At 30.5% G+C, this 19,900-nt stretch overlaps 2 protein-coding genes across 2 annotated transcripts in view; both read right to left on the reverse strand.

Annotated features, from left to right (window-relative positions):
* Positions 1 to 19,900, reverse strand: part of LOC144845763 (uncharacterized) — a 113,100-nt gene that overhangs the window by 54,125 nt on the left and 39,075 nt on the right. The gene's annotated exons all lie outside the window — the stretch shown is intronic.
* Positions 464 to 17,519, reverse strand: LOC144845762 (ciliogenesis and planar polarity effector 1-like). Its single transcript, XM_078703193.1, has 5 exons — positions 17,371 to 17,519; positions 14,376 to 14,508; positions 13,196 to 13,324; positions 7,064 to 7,293; positions 464 to 703 (listed from the first exon to the last, which is right to left on the reverse strand). Exons 1-5 carry the CDS (start codon positions 17,452 to 17,454, stop codon positions 464 to 466), a joined length of 816 nt encoding a protein of 271 aa, XP_078559319.1. The 5' UTR covers positions 17,455 to 17,519.

Raw genomic sequence — 19,900 nt, forward strand, 5'->3', positions numbered from 1 at the left:
TGGAAGTTGATGGAGCAAACAAGTACTGACCTAATAATGACCTTAAACAAATGTGCAAACATTTTTAAGAGAAATTAATTAAAATATTAATTCTAAAAAAAATAAAGGAAGTATTATTTGTAATGAAAGGTCAGAAGTGGATGGTATAATATTCTAGAAGATCGAAACATTGAATCTAATTTGACTTCCATCTTTTATAATATTTTAGCCTATTTACTTATCAGCATGTCATGTGTCATGATGCGTTCTATGGTCAAAAGTGGTTATTCTTGATATTAATAAACCAGATGATCGAATAAAAATCGAAACATTGAATCATAACTTCCATATTTTCAAAAGGTTCATCCTGTAATACTTATCAGTATAGTCATGTCTCCGCTGGTACATTCTATAGTCACCACCAGATAGACTTTACTAATCATCAGTGCTTCTATAAATGGATGACTAGCTGGGAGCAGGATTGCTAGTAGACTACTAAAGCCAGTACCGTTTTTATTTTATGATCTTTCGGAAAATTATAGCATAATGACTTATGATTTTCATAAATTGTTGGTAAATGATTTGGAATAGTGTGATTTGAATAGTAATATCTGTACCTTGAATTGAAGTTTGATTGGTTAAGCCATCTGAGAAGAAGGACAGACACTTGAATACAACTTGCAGAATTAAAGACAAAACTACACAAGCAGCATTTACCAAGAACCTGAAATACAGAAAAGAAACATAAATTAAATTAACTAAATTAACATAACTGTGAATATGTTTATGTAACTAAAAAATACATGAGGTAAAATAACTTTTGTATATCGATCAACCAAATTATGGAACAACAAACTTTCAAATGACACAAAAACAAAATCTAAACTTTTAAAAATTTTACCTTGAATTCCTTCCATTTGTTATATACTGTATGTTTTGTAGATAGTTACTTTTTTGTAATGTGTGTATACTAATGTAAATTACTTTGTTAGTTGTTTTTGAATTATTTTTATTATATTGTTCATGTTCTCTACTGAACTCACTCAAATCAATGCTTTAGCACTGAAAGTGTCATTCAGTATAAAGACAGAATAAATAAATAAAGGGACAAAAACAATTAAAGATGTATCAACCAACGGAGTTGAGTAGTGGAAACATTATAAATGTCAGATTTTCACTTTCTTTATTTAATGGACGGAAGAGACCATTCGTTTTAATTAAAAGGTGAAAAGAAGAGAAATTTGGTTCCGTTTATACTTCTACTTAAGAGACCCACTGTTGACCATTTTTATTACTTCTAAAGAAAGTGTTCCTTTTAAATTAGGAATGACATAATGCGGCTTATATAGGTGTGTGTGTACAAGATTACATTTGCAACATTTAGACAAATATCTCAAGTCAGTCAGTTTCAAATGAATGAAATCCCAAGCAAAAGACACTCATGAAAACTTTCAAATTTATTTTAGTTGAAATGCTAAAACTCAAGGTTATAGGATAAAATCAATTTTGAATTATAAAGTAAATTGTCAATGTCACTCAAAAATAGATAGTTTTAAAGTTTCAAGGCAGACTTCTTAGATCTAAATAAAATGTTGCATTATGTATGCAATCGTATTATGAGAAGCTCTGTCTACACTATCAAACTGTATGTGACAAAAAAATGTGATGTGCCCATATGGACAAATCATACTATTCTATAATTTGTATAAAAAGAGCCTAATCTAATGATTTGTTAAATTTACTATTTTCCAAAAGTGTAAAAGCAGTCTTAAAATAATATATTTTTTTTTTAGTTTATTATATGAAGTGAATAATATGTATAAGACATTTCAAGACCATCCTACAAACGCATAGGAAGGATATTCAATTATGTTTTAATCTGTTTCACGGGTACGATAAAATTAACTTACGTAATATTGGGTTGATAAGTTGTTTAATTTTTGTTTCTGGAAATTACTAATAAATGACAAACCAGCAATTGAAAAATCTTGAGTATTTTGATTTATCTTTTTTTAGATTTGTGTTAAGATCTGTCTACACTATCAATCAAAATAGTTTGACAAAAAAAGTGTGATGTGCCCAAATATGGTAGTGATATGACATCACCATGTCCATATATGGGTTCATCACATTTTTTTGTCACATACAATTTGGTAGCGTAGACAGAGCTGAAAGAATTGTTAAAATACTGTTTGTTTTTTATTGTTACAGACTATTACTGTATATTAAAAACAAAATAAATATACCAAAAGGAATAGATTTTAGGACATTTTTTTGGATTTTACAAACAATTGTACAAATTTAATTCATTCTAATTGTAATTTAGGATTTTCAGTTTAACTCTTCTTGTAAATTTAATTTAAGTTGTTAATTTATTTACTTATTTATTTCATTTACCTTTATTCTCTAATTAATTACTGTATTATTGTTGTTAATTTATTTATTTATTTACTTATTTCATTTATCTATTTTATCCAATTAATTATTGTACTATAACCTCAATGTAGGCCTAATTTGTTTTTCTATTTTGTTAATGGTGGTCTCTGCTTAAAGTCTATTTTCTTATTTTGACCACCATCCACATTTATACTTAACTAATTACATATAAAGAAATATATTATGTAATATTTGTGGAAATCAAATAAAACAAACAAATAAACAAACAATTTAATTTATGTACGATGTCTTACGAAAAGCATCAAATTGAGGTGAACAAGTGTTGCCGTGATTAAATAAAGTTTTAATTATTATTATTATACTAGTGAGCCTGGTATGAACATGGAAGAGACTAAAAGACCATCATGGTGTAAACAAGAAAATACTATGTATGTATTCAAGATGCCTACAGTACTATAAAGCACAAACATTGATAGACATAATAGGAACATTGATTGACATTCAATGAATCTTCAATAACTCCTGTCATTGTTATTCATATTTAAAATGTATACCTAAATATAATTAAATAGATCTTTTGATCTATTGGAAAGGGCAAATGAGAGAAGCGTGACTTTAGGACTAAATAAGGTAATAAAATATCATCAATGATGTCGATAAAATCACACAGACTTTAGCAAAAATGATTATTATTACAGAGAATGTTCAACATTGATAAGAGGATGACCTAATAGAGCAGGTGGTTTGAACATGCGAACATTAACATCAAAGACGTTCTCAATTACACGTCATGTTCTGTAATGTTCTCGACAACTGACAGTTATGATATAATTTCATAATGTTAAAAAGTGAGGTCAAGTCTGTCATAACTGACCTTTCAACATTTGGTAAATTGATCGTCCTTAGTCATGTGAGAAACTTTAACTACATTGAAAACTTTCCCATAAAATTATCAATATAAAAAGAATGTTTAAATCTGCAGTGGGGACAAGAAAGTATATAGACACCTTCTTCTTCTTTTGGTTGTATCGTACAACCACAGTATAATACTAATATCCAACCAATCAAAGTAATCGTTGAATCATAATATTAAGAGTGCCCTCTAGGCTTGGTTGTCTGCAAGTATCTCTAAATGAGCGTTCAGTAGAAATTATGTCCAGCAAAAAATCTTGCCACTTAATTCCTGACATATAAAAACAGTTATTATTCCCAAAGGGAATATGTTACATTACTGTTTGGATTACACGCTTTTTATTGTTAAGCTCTGTCTACACTATCAAACTTTATGTGACAACAAAATGTGATGTGCCATATCGTAGTGATATGCCCAAATATGGGCTCATCACATTCTTTTATCACATAAAGTTTGATAGTATAGACAGAGCATTAATAATGGTTATAAAATAGAATAAAAAAAGAATATTAATTTAAAAAAAACTGATTTAACATTAACAACACTGCAAAGAACAAGAAATATTTTTAATTCAAAGTCATTCCACTTTTCCATTTGAAAATTTAAAAAAAAAACTTGAAGAAAATTCACAAATTGTTGATTTAATCACAAAAAATAAATCAAATCATAACTTGTATACTTTATGTATTTGGTTGTTGTTTTATGTTGATAAGAAAATACTTTTATACTTTCAGCATTTAAATAAACACGTCAACTTTAAAATGAAGAGATAAATAAAACGAAACATTTAAAAAACTAATCTTTTTAGTATTTAATTTTATATTGGACCTTATCCTTAATATATTTAATACAAAATGACAGAGAATTAGTTTCAGGAGTTGTAAATGTTCTCTGAAAATGTTTGATTAAAGATATAAATAAATATTGAAAAGAAATAAATAACAAGGGTTTATACAAATGACAACATGGGATTTCTACTTTACAACCTTTAAGCATACAAATCATTTTCTTATTAAAACTTGATAAAATCAAACCTTTTTTAGAATATAAATTAACTTTTTTTGCTGTTGTAGATACAGCGGAATCCGAGCATAACCTCAGAATTTAATTAACTGACAGGAACACGACTTATAACATCTTAGTAGGATGGTGAATTTCTAATATATATTTCTCCAGGGTCAAGAAATGCGTTTCATAAGAGCAATTTAAAGTGTATTATTTAATTCAATAACACAAATTTTTCTGATATTAGTTTTACTAGTTAAGATTATATGATTTGGTAAAGGGTAATAATACTTATTTTAGTAATCTTTAAAGTTAGGAAAAATTAATTAAACTTACTGAATTTATTTTTCAAGTATCTACATATAAAATTTAAATACAGTTTCGTTTCATTTTTTTCATTTATTTATGCGACATCATGTCCTGGGACACCAAAAGCAACAGAGTCACCATAACATGAAATGCCTGGGGCCCCAGAAGAACTTAAATATATAAAATTAAAAATCAAAATACAGTTCAAAATACATGTTTAATGTACTCTTATCTTATTTGTTTGAATAATCATAAATGTAGATTAATATATTGTTTTTCATTTCTCGGCACGTAAGCACACTTAAAGTACATGTTAAGCACACACTTAAGTACATGTTAAGCCAAGTATTAAACATGATATGATATGATTATCAAAACATGTTCATTAAACTGGATTACTTTATGTGTGTAACATGAAAACAGATTAAAAGCTTGTTCTTCAAAGAGGATCATGTTTAATAATCAAAGTAAAAGTAATTAAAAGATGTACTAAAGAGAGATAAGGTAAATTTGAGACACTACAGAATATGCAATAAACAAATAGTAAATACATTTTAGATGCCAAAATTGTATTGTTTGGCAAACAGTGATTTTTTTCCCGCAAGTTCCACAAATTGGATGTACTAGTAGATGGATTCTTTACAAAAATGTTTTTTCAATATCTTAAAAACTAGCAACAAATTTACAATTTAATGTAATCTTCTAACGAACCATGTCATACCGTGTTCTACGACATCATTCGATTGAGCCAATGGAAATAAAATATCACTAATATCTCGATAGATATGTACAAGTATCATAAACCGAACAAGTTCTACCAAAATGTCCCAAATTGTGGAACTAAAGTATAGAAGAATAACAACTGGTAGCTTCTACTACCAACCAAGATGACCTAAATGTTAGCTTAAAATGGTTGACATTTTAATAAGGAGATCAGACATTTTGTCTGTATTTTTAGCATGATTTTCCCCAATTGTTAGTCCTGTGGGGTGTCTCATAGGAAACAAGACAAAATGAAACCAAACACGTATCAATGATAATTATTGACATAGCTTACATTTACACTCATTAAGGGACAAAAAATGATATAAAAACAAAGGATTTACACTTATCTGTATCAATACTATTGTATTCAATACAATATATTTCTTATTATTGACAAGTTTAATGGTATTCAAATGCATCTATATTTCAATATTGAGGAGGAATAAATACTAAAGAGTTTTTATTAATAAACTATATAAGTTATCAACATTTATAAGTAAGAGATACATTACAACATTATTTCAATAAATGTTTATCCTTTGTCTAAATTCCATTATCAAATAAAAAGGCCTACGCGAACGTGTGTGCAACATTCTGCCGTCAATTTGTACTTTCACAACACGACTTGATTCAGACAAGGTTACATTAAAGCTCAAATTACTTTCCTGACATTCGGAAAAAAAATAAAAATTAGCAAACTTTTAACCCTTACTCTTTTAGGAGGGTGTCTGAAAAAAAAAGGAAATATTTAACCTAAAGTCACTAGGGGGTACAACATTCTGGCATTTACTGTTCATAGGAAACAAATCAGGTCTAAAAAGTGCAGTTTCACACAATTTGTCAATTAATGATTACACAGTATGAAGAAATGACGTTAATTCGACTTATTAAATGACCAGCTCAATTTTGACATTTGAATTTTATCGGTCAATGATCAAAAGGCTAAATTATTAGAATTTTTTCAAAGTCATGTGCTATTTTGAAGCTCAAAATAAATAAAAAAAAGTTTATATTAATTTGTAGAAAATAAATGAACTTAATAGTAAAAGAACAAAAGTGAATGAATAAATGCTGAAGTGAATTTAGGAGTGCAGAAAGAATGGAGAAAGAAGAAAAAATGCAGAATGAATGGAGAGTGCAGAATGAAGAGAAAATGTAAAATAATTGAGAGTGCAGAATAAATGAGTAAATGATGAATGTAAATATTAATGCTGAATCGCTTTGTGCATATGATCAACACATTATTATCATAGTATTAAATAGACTTATTCAGAATTTGTACAGTACATTATTAGGTGATTATCACTATACTTATGCTAATTGTAATTGCATATGTACCCCTTTCCTTTATTTTGCCACCTAGGAAGTTGTTCAGGATCGTGATATATGCAGATGGGGATCCCAGGAGAAAAGGATTTTACATAAATGTTATACCCTTTTTGGTTTTTTTCTGTTATTGTTATTACTAATCAGTGTTCCAGTGTGATTGGGAATTTTAAAACTATTATTCCAACAGCTATTATTATAGCCAGTAGAGCAATAGCCTTCAACTATGAAGTTTGCTCCTACATGAAAGAAGAAGAAGAAAACAAAATGATAAAATGAATGAATGATGAATTGATGTGTATATGTAAATGAATATCTAGACTGGATTCAGTGAATGAATGAATAAAATGACTGGCACATGGTACATACCAGATCATTGAAGAAGACAGCATCAAGTACCACATCTTTACTTGATGGCAATGGCAACTTGGCATCTCCAGTTGATATACACGTCCATTTGCCTTGCAGGAAGGCATCTTTGGAGTAGAAGAGTGATGATGGGTGTTTCATTTCCCATAGGTAAATAGTTGAATACCCAACCACTAGTAAGATTTGACAAGCATCATTGGATATGAATAGGATTGGTTTAATGGCACCACCTATAAAGAGAAAATGAAATATTAATGATGTTATAATCACTGTGTGTTTTATTTATTATATATTATATTGTTTAAATGTTTGCATGGTGAATAAAACACTACTAAAGTAAGTTGCAGTAAAAATGGAATGATTAACCTTATTTTATTTCCTTTTGGAATCATTCATGGTGAAAGCTAACTTTACTAGTATTTATATGACTACTGTGTTGCTAATAATAAGAAATGTTGCATAGAAAAAAAAAAGAGTACCACCTAAAGTATGATTGAAATATTAAATGAAATTGCCAAGACTCTGGGAGGTCAAATTTGAAAAAAGGCCTCTAATAGAACCATATTATTTTATTGTAGGAATTGGAGTGTATCACAGGTCTAGGATAAGATTGACTAAAATGCAAAAATGGAAACTAATGATATAGTAATAGAGGACTTAGGGGTGTCTGCACAATTTAAGTGAGTAGGTGCAAAATAGAAGAATCATGCACTCGCAAATTGAAAGCATTCTACTGAGCATCTAACAAAGGCACTGAGGAGGGCCAAATAATCGCTACCTGATTAATACACTTCCTTAATAACTGTTGCTTATAGTTTCAGAATGGTCTGTTATTTGTCAGAGCAAATAAAGCATGCATGATAACTAATAGTGCTATGCTAGCAAGCTGTATACTGAAACTTGAAAGGTATGACAAATGTTATATAATGAGCCATTCAACTAATGATGACTGAAATTGAGGTATATACTGAAGAAAAAAAATCATCAATAATTGAGTTAAGGAAATAAGTAACAGGTTTATTAGGCAGTTGTTGGCATTGTACTGATATACAATTGCCATTGGCAGTATGTGCAGACGTTAAATTGGAAAGAATGGGGGTAGGGAATTGCAAATAAGAAAATTAGTACATTTGTTATAATAAAGGCCAATAATCTGGAAAAGGTGAAGGTAACATAGTATGAAAGAAACATAAATAAAAGTAATGTTGTATAATTAGTGAATAGAAGAATAATGAAGATTATTTCAGAGTCAAATTGAAACATGACAGAAAAGGATGATATCTTCAGAAGAAAATGCCTGGCGACAAAATGGCAATAATTGAAACATTGATTGATGGGCTGAAAGGAGGAGGCCAGAAACAGGATTTTTAATCAGAAAGATGAATTAAAAGTACTTTAAAGCACAATAAACGACTCAATGCTCAATTGTCAGCATCTTAAAATAAACAGTACTGTATAGCATTAACTATTTTTATGGTGACCAATAAAGAGAGATATTTTTGTAATTTTTTATTTTATTTAGCTTGTATTGTTTGTCTGGAGTTGGAGAGACACGCCCTTTGGCGATAGTTGTCTTTGACATCTCTTGTCTCTCCTCTCCCTTTTTTTGTTTCACTTAAAAAGGAATAAATAAATAAAGAAGTTACAGCACCACTTCACCTTAGCAAATTCAGATGTGCCATGTGTGAAAGAGAGAAAATATTTTATGATTTCTACATACAGTAAAATGTTTGGTTTAAGAAACTTTTTTATTATATATTTCACTCAAAGTGAATAAAAATAATGATAGTAGATAAGAAGAATGATTGCAGTGCTTTAAGAAAATGCTCTTGGAAAGTGGGCTTAAATAATCAAATTACAGTTAGTAGGGCAAACTGGAAAGTAATGGATTAAAATAGAAAACACATTTAGATTCACAGTTTGATACAAAGTACCAATTAATATCAAATTAAATGTAAGAGACATAATAAGCATGACACACAGCGCTAGTTTCTCTTTTAAGTAATTATTGATGGACAAATTGCAGTCTGCTTGGACGAGAGTCACATAATCAACTACAGTGTACTGACTAAAACTTGTTTTCATCAATTTTCTGCTTTTCTTCTGTCTCTTCTTAATATTTTCTTGCTATTTTTTTCTTTGGTGGCTGTGCATTTTAATGCTTATAGTTAATAAATTGCTATATTTAATAATGCACAGAAATATATATCCACAGAAAATTAACATTCACTTAGAATTAGATTCTATTACTATATAAAATTTACATAAAACAAGATACTTGCATTATTCTTTTCAGATTTCTATTAAAGAATTCCAAAAATTGTTTTCATTTTTAAAATAATGTAAACTAAAATATTAGCTTGATGATTGGCTATAAAATTCAATATTAAGACACCTTTACATCAACTAATCTTCATTTGTGACCTCTAATATTCCCTCATGACCTCTAATCTTCCAAAATTATGGTGAACATGTAAAACTGAAGTGGCCAGTAAATAACATGTGCTTCCGCAACTTTATAAAATGCCGATCACATTGGTATTACATTTCCTTTGACGTACGTCTTTTCTGATGAAAGTAATGCAATTACTACAGAATATCCTGGGAAACAGTTTCAAAAAAGCTCATACAATATACACTTGAATCTCCACATTGGTAACTTGCATTCTTTAAGCATTAACGTTACGTTAAAAATTAAAGTAATATTTTAAGTGGTGTTTTAAAACATTCAAAACTTAGCAACAACTATCAGAACTGAGTCCAGAACAAGAAGTACAAGAAAGCAGCCATTGCATTACAGATCCATACCAACTACACAGTACAGATATTCTCTATACATTTTATAAATCCGAAAATGATACAGACCTCCGGTTTCTTTTTCTGTTTCGAGGATGTAAAATTTCCCTTTTGAAGGTAGAGGGGTGAGTTTGCAAAATTTAGGACACATGAATATCATTACTATCTGACATTCAAATGTGGTTCTGTGTGTAATATATGGCAAGGTGATCAATTGTAATAATTCCTTATCAATGGAATCTACAGGCAACATTTCCTTTATTATTTTTGTGATTTAGTAAAGCGGACACAAGTGAATATTTCATAATTTATTGTCTCTATCGCTACTTCTCCCTGATGATCTTGCAAAATTAATTTTGGATTATATTTTTATTTTTACATTTTCATTTTATTATTTATTCGGTCTATTTCATATTTCATGTATATTATACATAACAAAAAAACTGAAATTGGGGAGACCAGGGTCAACCTAAGTGAACTTAATAACTGTAGCTGAGCCGGTTGATTTTGGATACATTATAGCATTTTTACTAACAAGCAACTTCAAATGACTTGACAGCATCTTCAAAAGAAGATTGTTTTGACTCTCTAGTGACTCAGTCAAGTTTTCAATCTGTTGCCTTAATTTCCACTGTACAGCTTAAGGCATCTGATATTCCATACTGTGTGGCTATTTCTACATTTGTGTTTTAGCTCTACATGTTTAAGAATACAGTATCTGAATTATAATAAGTTAAAAATCGAAAAACGCTCCATCATACATAAAATAAATCCTCAGGGCAAGACAGATGAGTCAATTTGGGCAAACTTAGCGGTAGCATTTGTTTTTATGTGGAGTGATACCTCACTCGCCTCTCACTTCATAGGCTTGAGTTGAGTCATACTACAACCCTGGTTTGAATATAAAATCCCCTGTGAAACTTAATCGCTGAGACTTAATGTGTGACTAGATGTCTAACAGGCAGAGACTTTCTTCAGCGTGTAACAAAGCATACCCTTTTCTTATACTTTATATTACAATAAGAAATTATTACAATATCTGATGATGATCATGATACATGAGTAATACTGTTATTAGCTCTGTCTACACTTTATGTGACAAAAAATGTTATGTGCCCATATACAGTATGTCATATCACTACCATATTTGGGCACATCACACTTTTTTTGGTCAAACTAGTTTAATAGTGTAGACAGAGCTTAACAAGAGTATTAAGTAGAAAGAAAGGAGATTGTAGTGAATTATTCATGGTGGTATTATACATGATTCTTGAACATTTAGGTTTTGTCACATGTTCTTTTATATATTTTAATAAATTATTTGTGTTAAGTAATATGGCAAGCACTCCTTCAGGCATCACAACTTCCAATTGCCTTGAGGTTTAAAAAATGTCAGGAAACTGGTGAAAAAAAACAGTGGTAAAGAATGAAAGTATTTAATAAAAATAGGTACAAGAATGAAGTTGATAATTTATCATTTAAAAAAATGACCGAAAGTAAGTGTCTAGACTTAAGCAGGTCAGAAAGATTATGCGACATAATGGTCAAATCATTTCAAATCAGAAAGAATTGATCCCCATTTATACTATATACAGGATAAGAATTGAATTATAAAATGGTAAAATGATAAGAAAACTACAAGGATTGGATTTCATGCTGGGAAGTATGACCTAATACTATGCTTATCTAAACACCTTTAAAACAGAATGGCATTTCAGAAACTTGGCAAGTAATTGAATGAAAACTATACTATGATTTGTATACACATACTGCAATGTCTTTTGTAAACTTTGGTACCTATCTTGGCAGGAAAACAACATGCATGAAACGGCTTAAAAGATTTCCAAAATGATTGACACTATCCAAACTGTACCAGCATAAAATGATTGGTCATGACTGTTGGTTTTATGTCATGTTTTAGCACCTTTGAAATAATCGTTTCTTAAGCTCTGTCTACACTATCAAACTTTATGTGATGTGCCCATATATGGACATGATGATGTCATATCACTACAATATTTGAGCATATCACTACCATATTTGGGCACATCACACTTTTTGTTAAAACTAGTTTGATATTGTAGACAGGGCATTAGGATTGTCAGGTTTTAGTACTTTTGAAATAAGCATTTGTTATCCCAGGTTTTAGAAATTTTGAAATCACCGTGTCGACTGCATGTCAGCGTTTATTAATTCAAAATCAGATTGACAAAGACAATTGATAAGGTAAAACTATTTTTCAAGGCCTTAAATTATATAATTTTAAAAACTGTCAAATTATAATTACCTGTTAATATCTTCTGTCATATATTTGAGATTGATCTTATAGGGCCAAGGGTATTTATTTGATGAAATATACTTTAAGTTTCGCATTTTGTTTAGTTTTCCTAAATATAACTAAAACTTCAATTTCAATTTGTTAATAGATTCAAAAATTGAAATACAAAAAAACATTTCAATAGTAAACTTTAAAATAAGATTAAATCATTGAAATAGAATAGAAACTGGCCTTTTATATTGGAATTCAAAGAACAATTATTAGAACATGCTTGAGGCAGAAATTGTCTTTAAATGAAGTAGGCCTAAACTTTACTTCTTAGACATCTGTGTAATAATTTTTAAGGTTTTGATTGTAGCGTTTGCTCTTTTCATATGTGTAATTTGCCTATATATTATTAATAATTTTTGTACAAATACTACAATTCAGCGTTTTAAGATTGAATGAATAAAGATATAAATAAAATGTTGCAAAACAAATGTTGAAAATTATTAAGTTCAGTTTTAACTATTGTAATTGTTGTTATACTGCGCTTATAAATTGGATATGGCTTATACAATTAGCAAGGTTAAATGAAAAAGGAATAGATATCTTCCATAATAAAGCATGTTTGCATTTCAGAAACTAAACTAATTCTGTAATTAGGGTAAGGGCTATTTTCATTCACGATAGTGGTTTGTAGCTTTCGTATAATCATAGCTTAACATAATATTTTTTAAATAAGCACATGTCCGCAATTAATTAATTTAATTAAAACAGTGTCAAGCTAATTGTCGATATTATACAATTTGGCACAAGCCCAAGAAAAATGCTGCCAAGTAATCAAATTATGTCAAATATTGTATTGAGGTTAAACTGTAAGGCACAACACAATTGTATTGTGTTTCATCATTCAAGTTATCAATCATACATTTTGGGATTGAGGGCGTTAAACAGGTTGTATGGAGGTTCCTCCACATACCCCTTGATATATACAGATTGATATTCTACATATTATGCTCTGAGCCTTATTATGTTATCAATTATTCTGACATAAAAATTGTTTCTTAAGACTTTACCTTTGTCTGCAACAGAAACCAAAGCACTAGAGAACACATCAGGAACACCAGATATGTACCGTAACAACTCTGTGTCTTTATGCCAAAGAAAGAGGCTGCCCTTTTTCTGCAGACCCACCAGAAATGCTCCTGCAAATCAATAATATATTAAACAATGTCAATCAGATTTCTATGCAAAATGTTTCTTGTTTGTGTAAATTTTATTTGAGTCAAGTACAGTAAGGGCGGATTTACAATCTCTTGGATTGGAATGTTGTTTAATCACTGGAGTGGGAGGGAGTTTGTCATACTTTCCATATTTATTCTAAACCTAATAAATAGCTAATTTTACAGAAACCATAAAAACAAAACATGAAACCGAAAGTTCCATAAAGGTATTGCAACAGAAGTTATAGAAATTCTCTTAATCTTATTAATAAATGCATTTCCCAAAACAACAAAATATGACAAGGGGTATTCCCAATAGATTAAGATAGTGAGATTGTGAGATAACAACACATAAATCTGCAGTAGGGTTGACCGCAGTAGGATTGACCACAGTAGGATTGACCACAGTATAGTTGACCGCAATAGGGTTGACCTCAGTAGGACTGACTGCAGTAGGACTGACCACAGTAGGACTGACCACAGTAGGATTGACCACATTAAGATTGACTGAAGTAGGATTGACCACAGTAGGGTTGACCGCAGTAGGATTGACCACAGTAGGGTTGAACGCAATAAGACTGACCACAGTAGGATTGTCCGCAGTAGGATTGACCACAGAATTCTTACTTGATTTGTGATTTTATGTAGAGTACAATAAATGAATAAAAATGACAGAATTCTAACTTGATTTATGTGATTTTATGTAGAGTACAACGAATGAATAAAAAATACAGAATTCTGTAGCGATTAATTGATAGATTCAGATCAATAGTTTCTTGCCAAGTTTCACTCTGCAACTGGTCATATAACAAGCTTCCGGCAGAAAGCCGACAAATCTGACTAAAGAGCTCATCACAAGAAGAAAGTTAATTGAAGGGGTCAGTGGCAAAAGGAAGGGTAAAGATAAATAGGATTATATCATATTTTTGATCATCACTGTCTAAACATATTTCACTTCAGAGTAGTGGTAATAGAAAATGTTAGTGTGTAATTCAACTGAAAATTTTGTGTAAAAGGATTCAATATATATTACCATTTCTGGATGTTGCGATGGTGGTTGTATTATCTAGCTGTGGTTGTAGCTTTGGTATCTTCTTCTTTGTCTCACCGTTCTTGAGGAATAATGTACTGGCTCGCTGCCCATCGAGTACAAACACATCTTCACACTAGAAAGAAAACACAACTTTTAATAAAACTTACTAGTATTTCAAAAGATATTGTACTGTTTGTGCATTTTTATTTAAAGTCTGATTTTATTATTGTAGTGTAAGTATATCGCTATATTGTGGGAAGGCATCCAAATTTGCTGATTTGTCCAAAACGTAAACTTTTTCAATTGCATCAGCGACCTCTTCACATTGTCCCAAAAGTGTAGCGCTGAAAACTAAGCTTTACGTAATGGTCATGAAAAACAATTGTCAAATATTCTACTGAATTTGAATAATGTATTTTTAGAATCATCATTCTAATCAAATTTGATGATGGTAATTAAATTCTTTTCATTTAGGATATGAAAATACAAATTTTAATACAATAACATTCATATTACTTAAGTAATTTCAGATTAACTAAGCTTAGCACAAATTAAAGTACGTAAAATTTACTAATTATGAGAGCAGTGGTCACAAATGAAAGTTGAACTTAAATAATAGAACTTAACAATAGAGCACAAACACACAGGATATTAAAAGCGAAATATGTAATTTATTATAGAAGAACAGAATTAGACATTTAACAACTGAGAACAAGAATCCAATTCTTATCTTACTCTACGTACTTCACAAATATTTAAAACTTTTTATGATTTACAATATGAAAAATGTTAATCAGCATTACGAAGCATTATATTGATTATTAAGTCATAATTATGTCTAATATTAAGTATTAACTTGGGAAATAATGTTCCTCCTTCTCAATCACAAAACAAACTTACGATCAACATATGCAATGACTAAATTACATTCTGTGTGAATTCATATCCCAGAGGTTTAAGGTTATTGTATTTCCTGCAAGTACTATAGGGGTAGAAATGTACCCGTCGTCTACAAAGGGTTAAGAACCCTTGTGCTAATAGCTACTTATTATTTTTACGTGCTAAAGTTTCCTTAATATTTGTATTGTATGCTTAAATTTAAAGACACAACACACAGACACGCACAACAAATAAGTACGTATGGAAGTCAGTAATCACATACTGTTGTACTCCTGACAAACCATCGTACTTAGTACTCCAGGTGTGTATTTTGTCACTTAAGCTCTGTCTACACTATCAAGTTTGACAAAAAATATGTGATGTGCCCAAATATGGTAGTGATATACACAAATATGGTAGTGATATGACATCATCATGTCCATATAGGCACATCACATTTTTTTGTCACATACAGTTTGATAGTGTAGACAGAGCTTTAGAGTATGTGCACATACATTCATATAGGGGCCTTTTATTCTATACTCCCTTTCACATTGACTCGCAACATTTCAGAGTGTGCACATACCTGGATGTTAACACCGGTGTTGGTTTAAATTAATCAACTTTGGAGTTCAAAAAACCTGAATGAACCCAGCTCTTCAAACTCCGGAAACGCACAGAGGACAAACACTCAATGCATACGCCATTGACTCTAAACGGGGGTCTTCATTAGAGTCAATTTTTACTCTAAACATGTTCATTAGGATCAGGAGCTCACCCTCGGCAGAAAATTGATTGCTTGTTTGTTAAGATATCTTAAATAGAAATAACATGTCCACATTACAAGAACTGAGAAAAAGCAAAGAGATGCTGGATAGACAAAGAGGCTAGCACAACTGACAGGCAAAAGCCTACCTGGGAGGGGGAGCTGAAATGAAATGAATGAATGAATTATCATCCATAGTGACAATTTGGAAGTAATTCTTTTTTTTTTATTGATGTGAACGAATTGAACAGAATTGATGTGAATGGCATCTTTCCAGCTTTTCTAATATTTAATGTGAAAGGTATATTAATGTGTCTCTCAATCTCTCTCTGTTGGATATCTACTTTATTTTAACGAACTCTTATACAAATTGAAAATTAAGATGAACTACAACAAAGATCTTTAGAGAAAATTTGAAAAACAAAATCTGAGGATTTTGTTTATGATTTTACCCTGTCAGATGATCCTGCGGGACGAAGCGTACCTACTTGAGAAATAGGACACTGCAGTCAACCTAAGGGGTAACACACTTACACACCACTATCCTACAATCTAAGTTTCAATTTGTTCAAGAATTTTACCCTTAAACAAATAACTGAACCCTTATGTGACCCAAACAAAAACATTAAAATGAAACATAATTAACAAAAAACAGATTGATTTCACTAATAAGAGCTGTGTGTCTATCATCAGTCAATCTTGTATTAACATTGTAACATAATTGATAGGAATGGCGTAAGCTTTGTAGATTTTGTAACGATTAGATGAAACTTAAGCTACAACTCACTGCCAAGTAATCTAGCGTTCATCGTAAAATGTTATGATGCATCGACAATCATAATTTCAATTTCATTATGAATTTAAGGTTGCTACTACTAGGTTTTGCAATGGTAATACCACCATTTACCCATCAATGATGCAATGATTAATTTATGAAAAGTATGAAACTTCAATAATATTTTAAGGCAAAATAATTTTATTCACTAACAGTACTGTAGTTTAACCAAATTTATTGCATACATGACTATATAAGTTTCTTTCCTCGGCAATATGTATATAAGTTTGTAGTTTACCTTCACACCTAGCCACTTAATTTAAGGCAATCTAACAACAGGACACTGAGCTCACCTTGACAAGGTACTGTAGGAACTGTAACAATCCTTTGATCTTATGTCTGGCTGCGACAAATACCACAGTACTGTACTATGTACATATTCTCTGTGGCGTTAAAGGGTGTGGAACTTATTGTGTCGCAGCCACAGATAAACCTTTTGATCTCCGGAGCTCAGCATCCTGTTGTTACTGTAGATTGGCCTTGCTATTGCTTAATCTGAGGCCATGGTTCCTTACCTTGTCACCTAGCCACCTAATCTCAGGCCATGGTTTCTTCCTCTTAATATCGATGCTGTGTTCTACTTTAAGCTCAAGCTTCATACTGCTACATTTTCTATGGTTTATAATTGGAAAACTTTCTCATTACGTTCATTATATCCTGTAAAATATAAATTGAAAATTTAATTAGTACAATCCCATTGTCATTTTGGTGTCAATCAATATTTTAGATAGTGGGGTTTGGAAAGAGGGTTGAAGAAAAGTTTCTGGACTTTTGGACATCAATCAACACTGGACATTCAATTTATCATACGTACGGTACTTAGAATAGCTATTTTCAATACAATATAACCTTTATGAATGGAAACTTTACTTATTATTAAAAATGTACTACCCAGTGTAGTGTATTCAAAAATACTTTGGCGACTAATTGAAGGAAATTCTGTTTCAATGAAGGATGTGCTACATATAGTCACAAACATTTCTTCCTGATCGAGTTACCCATGTCCTCAAATAATTCAAAAAAGTTATATACTATCAATAAAAGTTCATAATGTGCGATCTAGCTGATATTGTCTGTTAGCTGCCAATATTATGAAAATGTAATTTACATATTTTTTAATAAGTGTACCAGTTCAATTACTGTCAGTATCAAAAGGTCAATTAGAAAATAATTATTTTTAAATTTAGAATTTACTTGTTATATTAGACTGATATAAGCATTTATAAGACAATAAAAAAAGTTTAAATGAAGACTATATAAAAAAGTTTAAATGAAGACTATAAGAGTAAAAATATTTTTTTTTTAATTATAGAAAAAATATATACAAACAGTAGAAAGTATTAAAATATTATTTTTTCACAAGAACAATTAGTCAGAGTTCTGCTTCTTAAGGGTCTTTCACAGCTGTTCCGGCACGGTTTCGGTCTGGCACCGTAAAATCCAACCGAACGTCAATGCTTCGTTTTCACGCGGCTGTGCGCATATCGATTGGCGCATAGCCGCATGGAGCGTCGTGAAAACGAAACATTGATGTTCGATTCGCCGGAACTCTACCGGAACAAGTATGAAAAACCGTTTAAGGAAATTAATATTCTAAACTAGAAACATTGTAGGGAAATACCCAATATTTTTAGTTTATACAGAATTACAAACAACTATGAAAAACTTTATCAGAAGGTATCACAAAACAGAATCAAGGTGAATACATTACAGCAATAAATCAAATCTTAGGCTAAAATATGTTGTCATTTCAATAATGTAGTATGTGCTGTTTCAATGAACACACTGTTTAGTTTGACAGTGTAGACAGAGCTTTAGAAAACAGAGGTGGTGAGGTATAAATTAGTTCATTACCTTATACTACTCTACCCTCTTTGTAAATGTTCAATATGTGTACTGTGATGTTGAAGAAAAGGATTATGGGTACTAACAGCTTTCACCTACTGTTTGGACAGCCTGACTAATATCATGTTATATTGAATCATGCTTGACAGTGAAAAACGTAATCAAAGTGTTCCGATTAGTAGAGATACTTTAGTGATAAATGCTTACATTGTATGGATACATACCTTTAATTGAGTACACATTGTTACATGACAGGAGAAATGCCTACAAGTACACTGATTCAAACAAAACATCACGTTTTATAATCAGAGTCTAATTTTACTGAAGGAACTGAAAGTACCTGTAGGACCTACAATTGCTTACAAGCTCAAACATGAGAGGGTACACATCTTACCCTTTACTACTAGGAAACAAATAAAACCAACGGTATACAGTTAAAAACTACTTTCTACATTAACTGGAAAGTTATTACTTTTTTGTTGAACCAAAAAAATACATACACAATTGGTATAAATACCTTTAGTGACGCATATATTTTTTTGGTTCAACCAAAAAATTTTCCAGTTATTTATATTCAGAACCAAATGAATTTATTCTACATGTTTGTTAGGCAACAACTAGCATTTCATTGTATACTAAACACATTTTTTTTTATGAAAACCTCAAATCTGAGCATACAGTAACTATTAAGTATGGATGGATTGATTTCTACTCACTAATAAAAATTAAATTTAAATTGTATTTCAATTTTATTAAAGAGGGGCCCTGAATATCAGTTAACTCACTGGGCTAAACTTGAAGGGTTTAACCCTCTTTAAAACAAAATCTCAAGAGAATACGAATTTTAAAATCTAGCTGTTTAACGTTTTTTAATCTAATGTAATTAATATTTTGTTGTAATAACAAGAATCGAGGAAATTCCGGAAACTTTGAAAATCTAATTACCGTAGATTACAAATACATGGTTCCAGATTTGAATCTAAAATTACTGCTAATATTTAAAAAATTGAGTTTTCAGCAACTTGCAACAGCAAGAAAGTATCACCACAATAATGACACTGAAATACTGAGGCCTACCTTAATATTGAATAATTATGGACAATTTTGTAACGTAAATATTGTTTTATTATTAAATGTCAGAACAACACGGCGCAGTATTCAGCCAATTACACCAAAATAAAGACTTGAAGTATGGTTGGC

The sequence above is a fragment of the Antedon bifida genome, chromosome 6 (assembly GCF_963402885.1).
Source record: "Antedon bifida chromosome 6, ecAntBifi1.1, whole genome shotgun sequence".
Taxonomy (NCBI): domain Eukaryota; kingdom Metazoa; phylum Echinodermata; class Crinoidea; order Comatulida; family Antedonidae; genus Antedon; species Antedon bifida.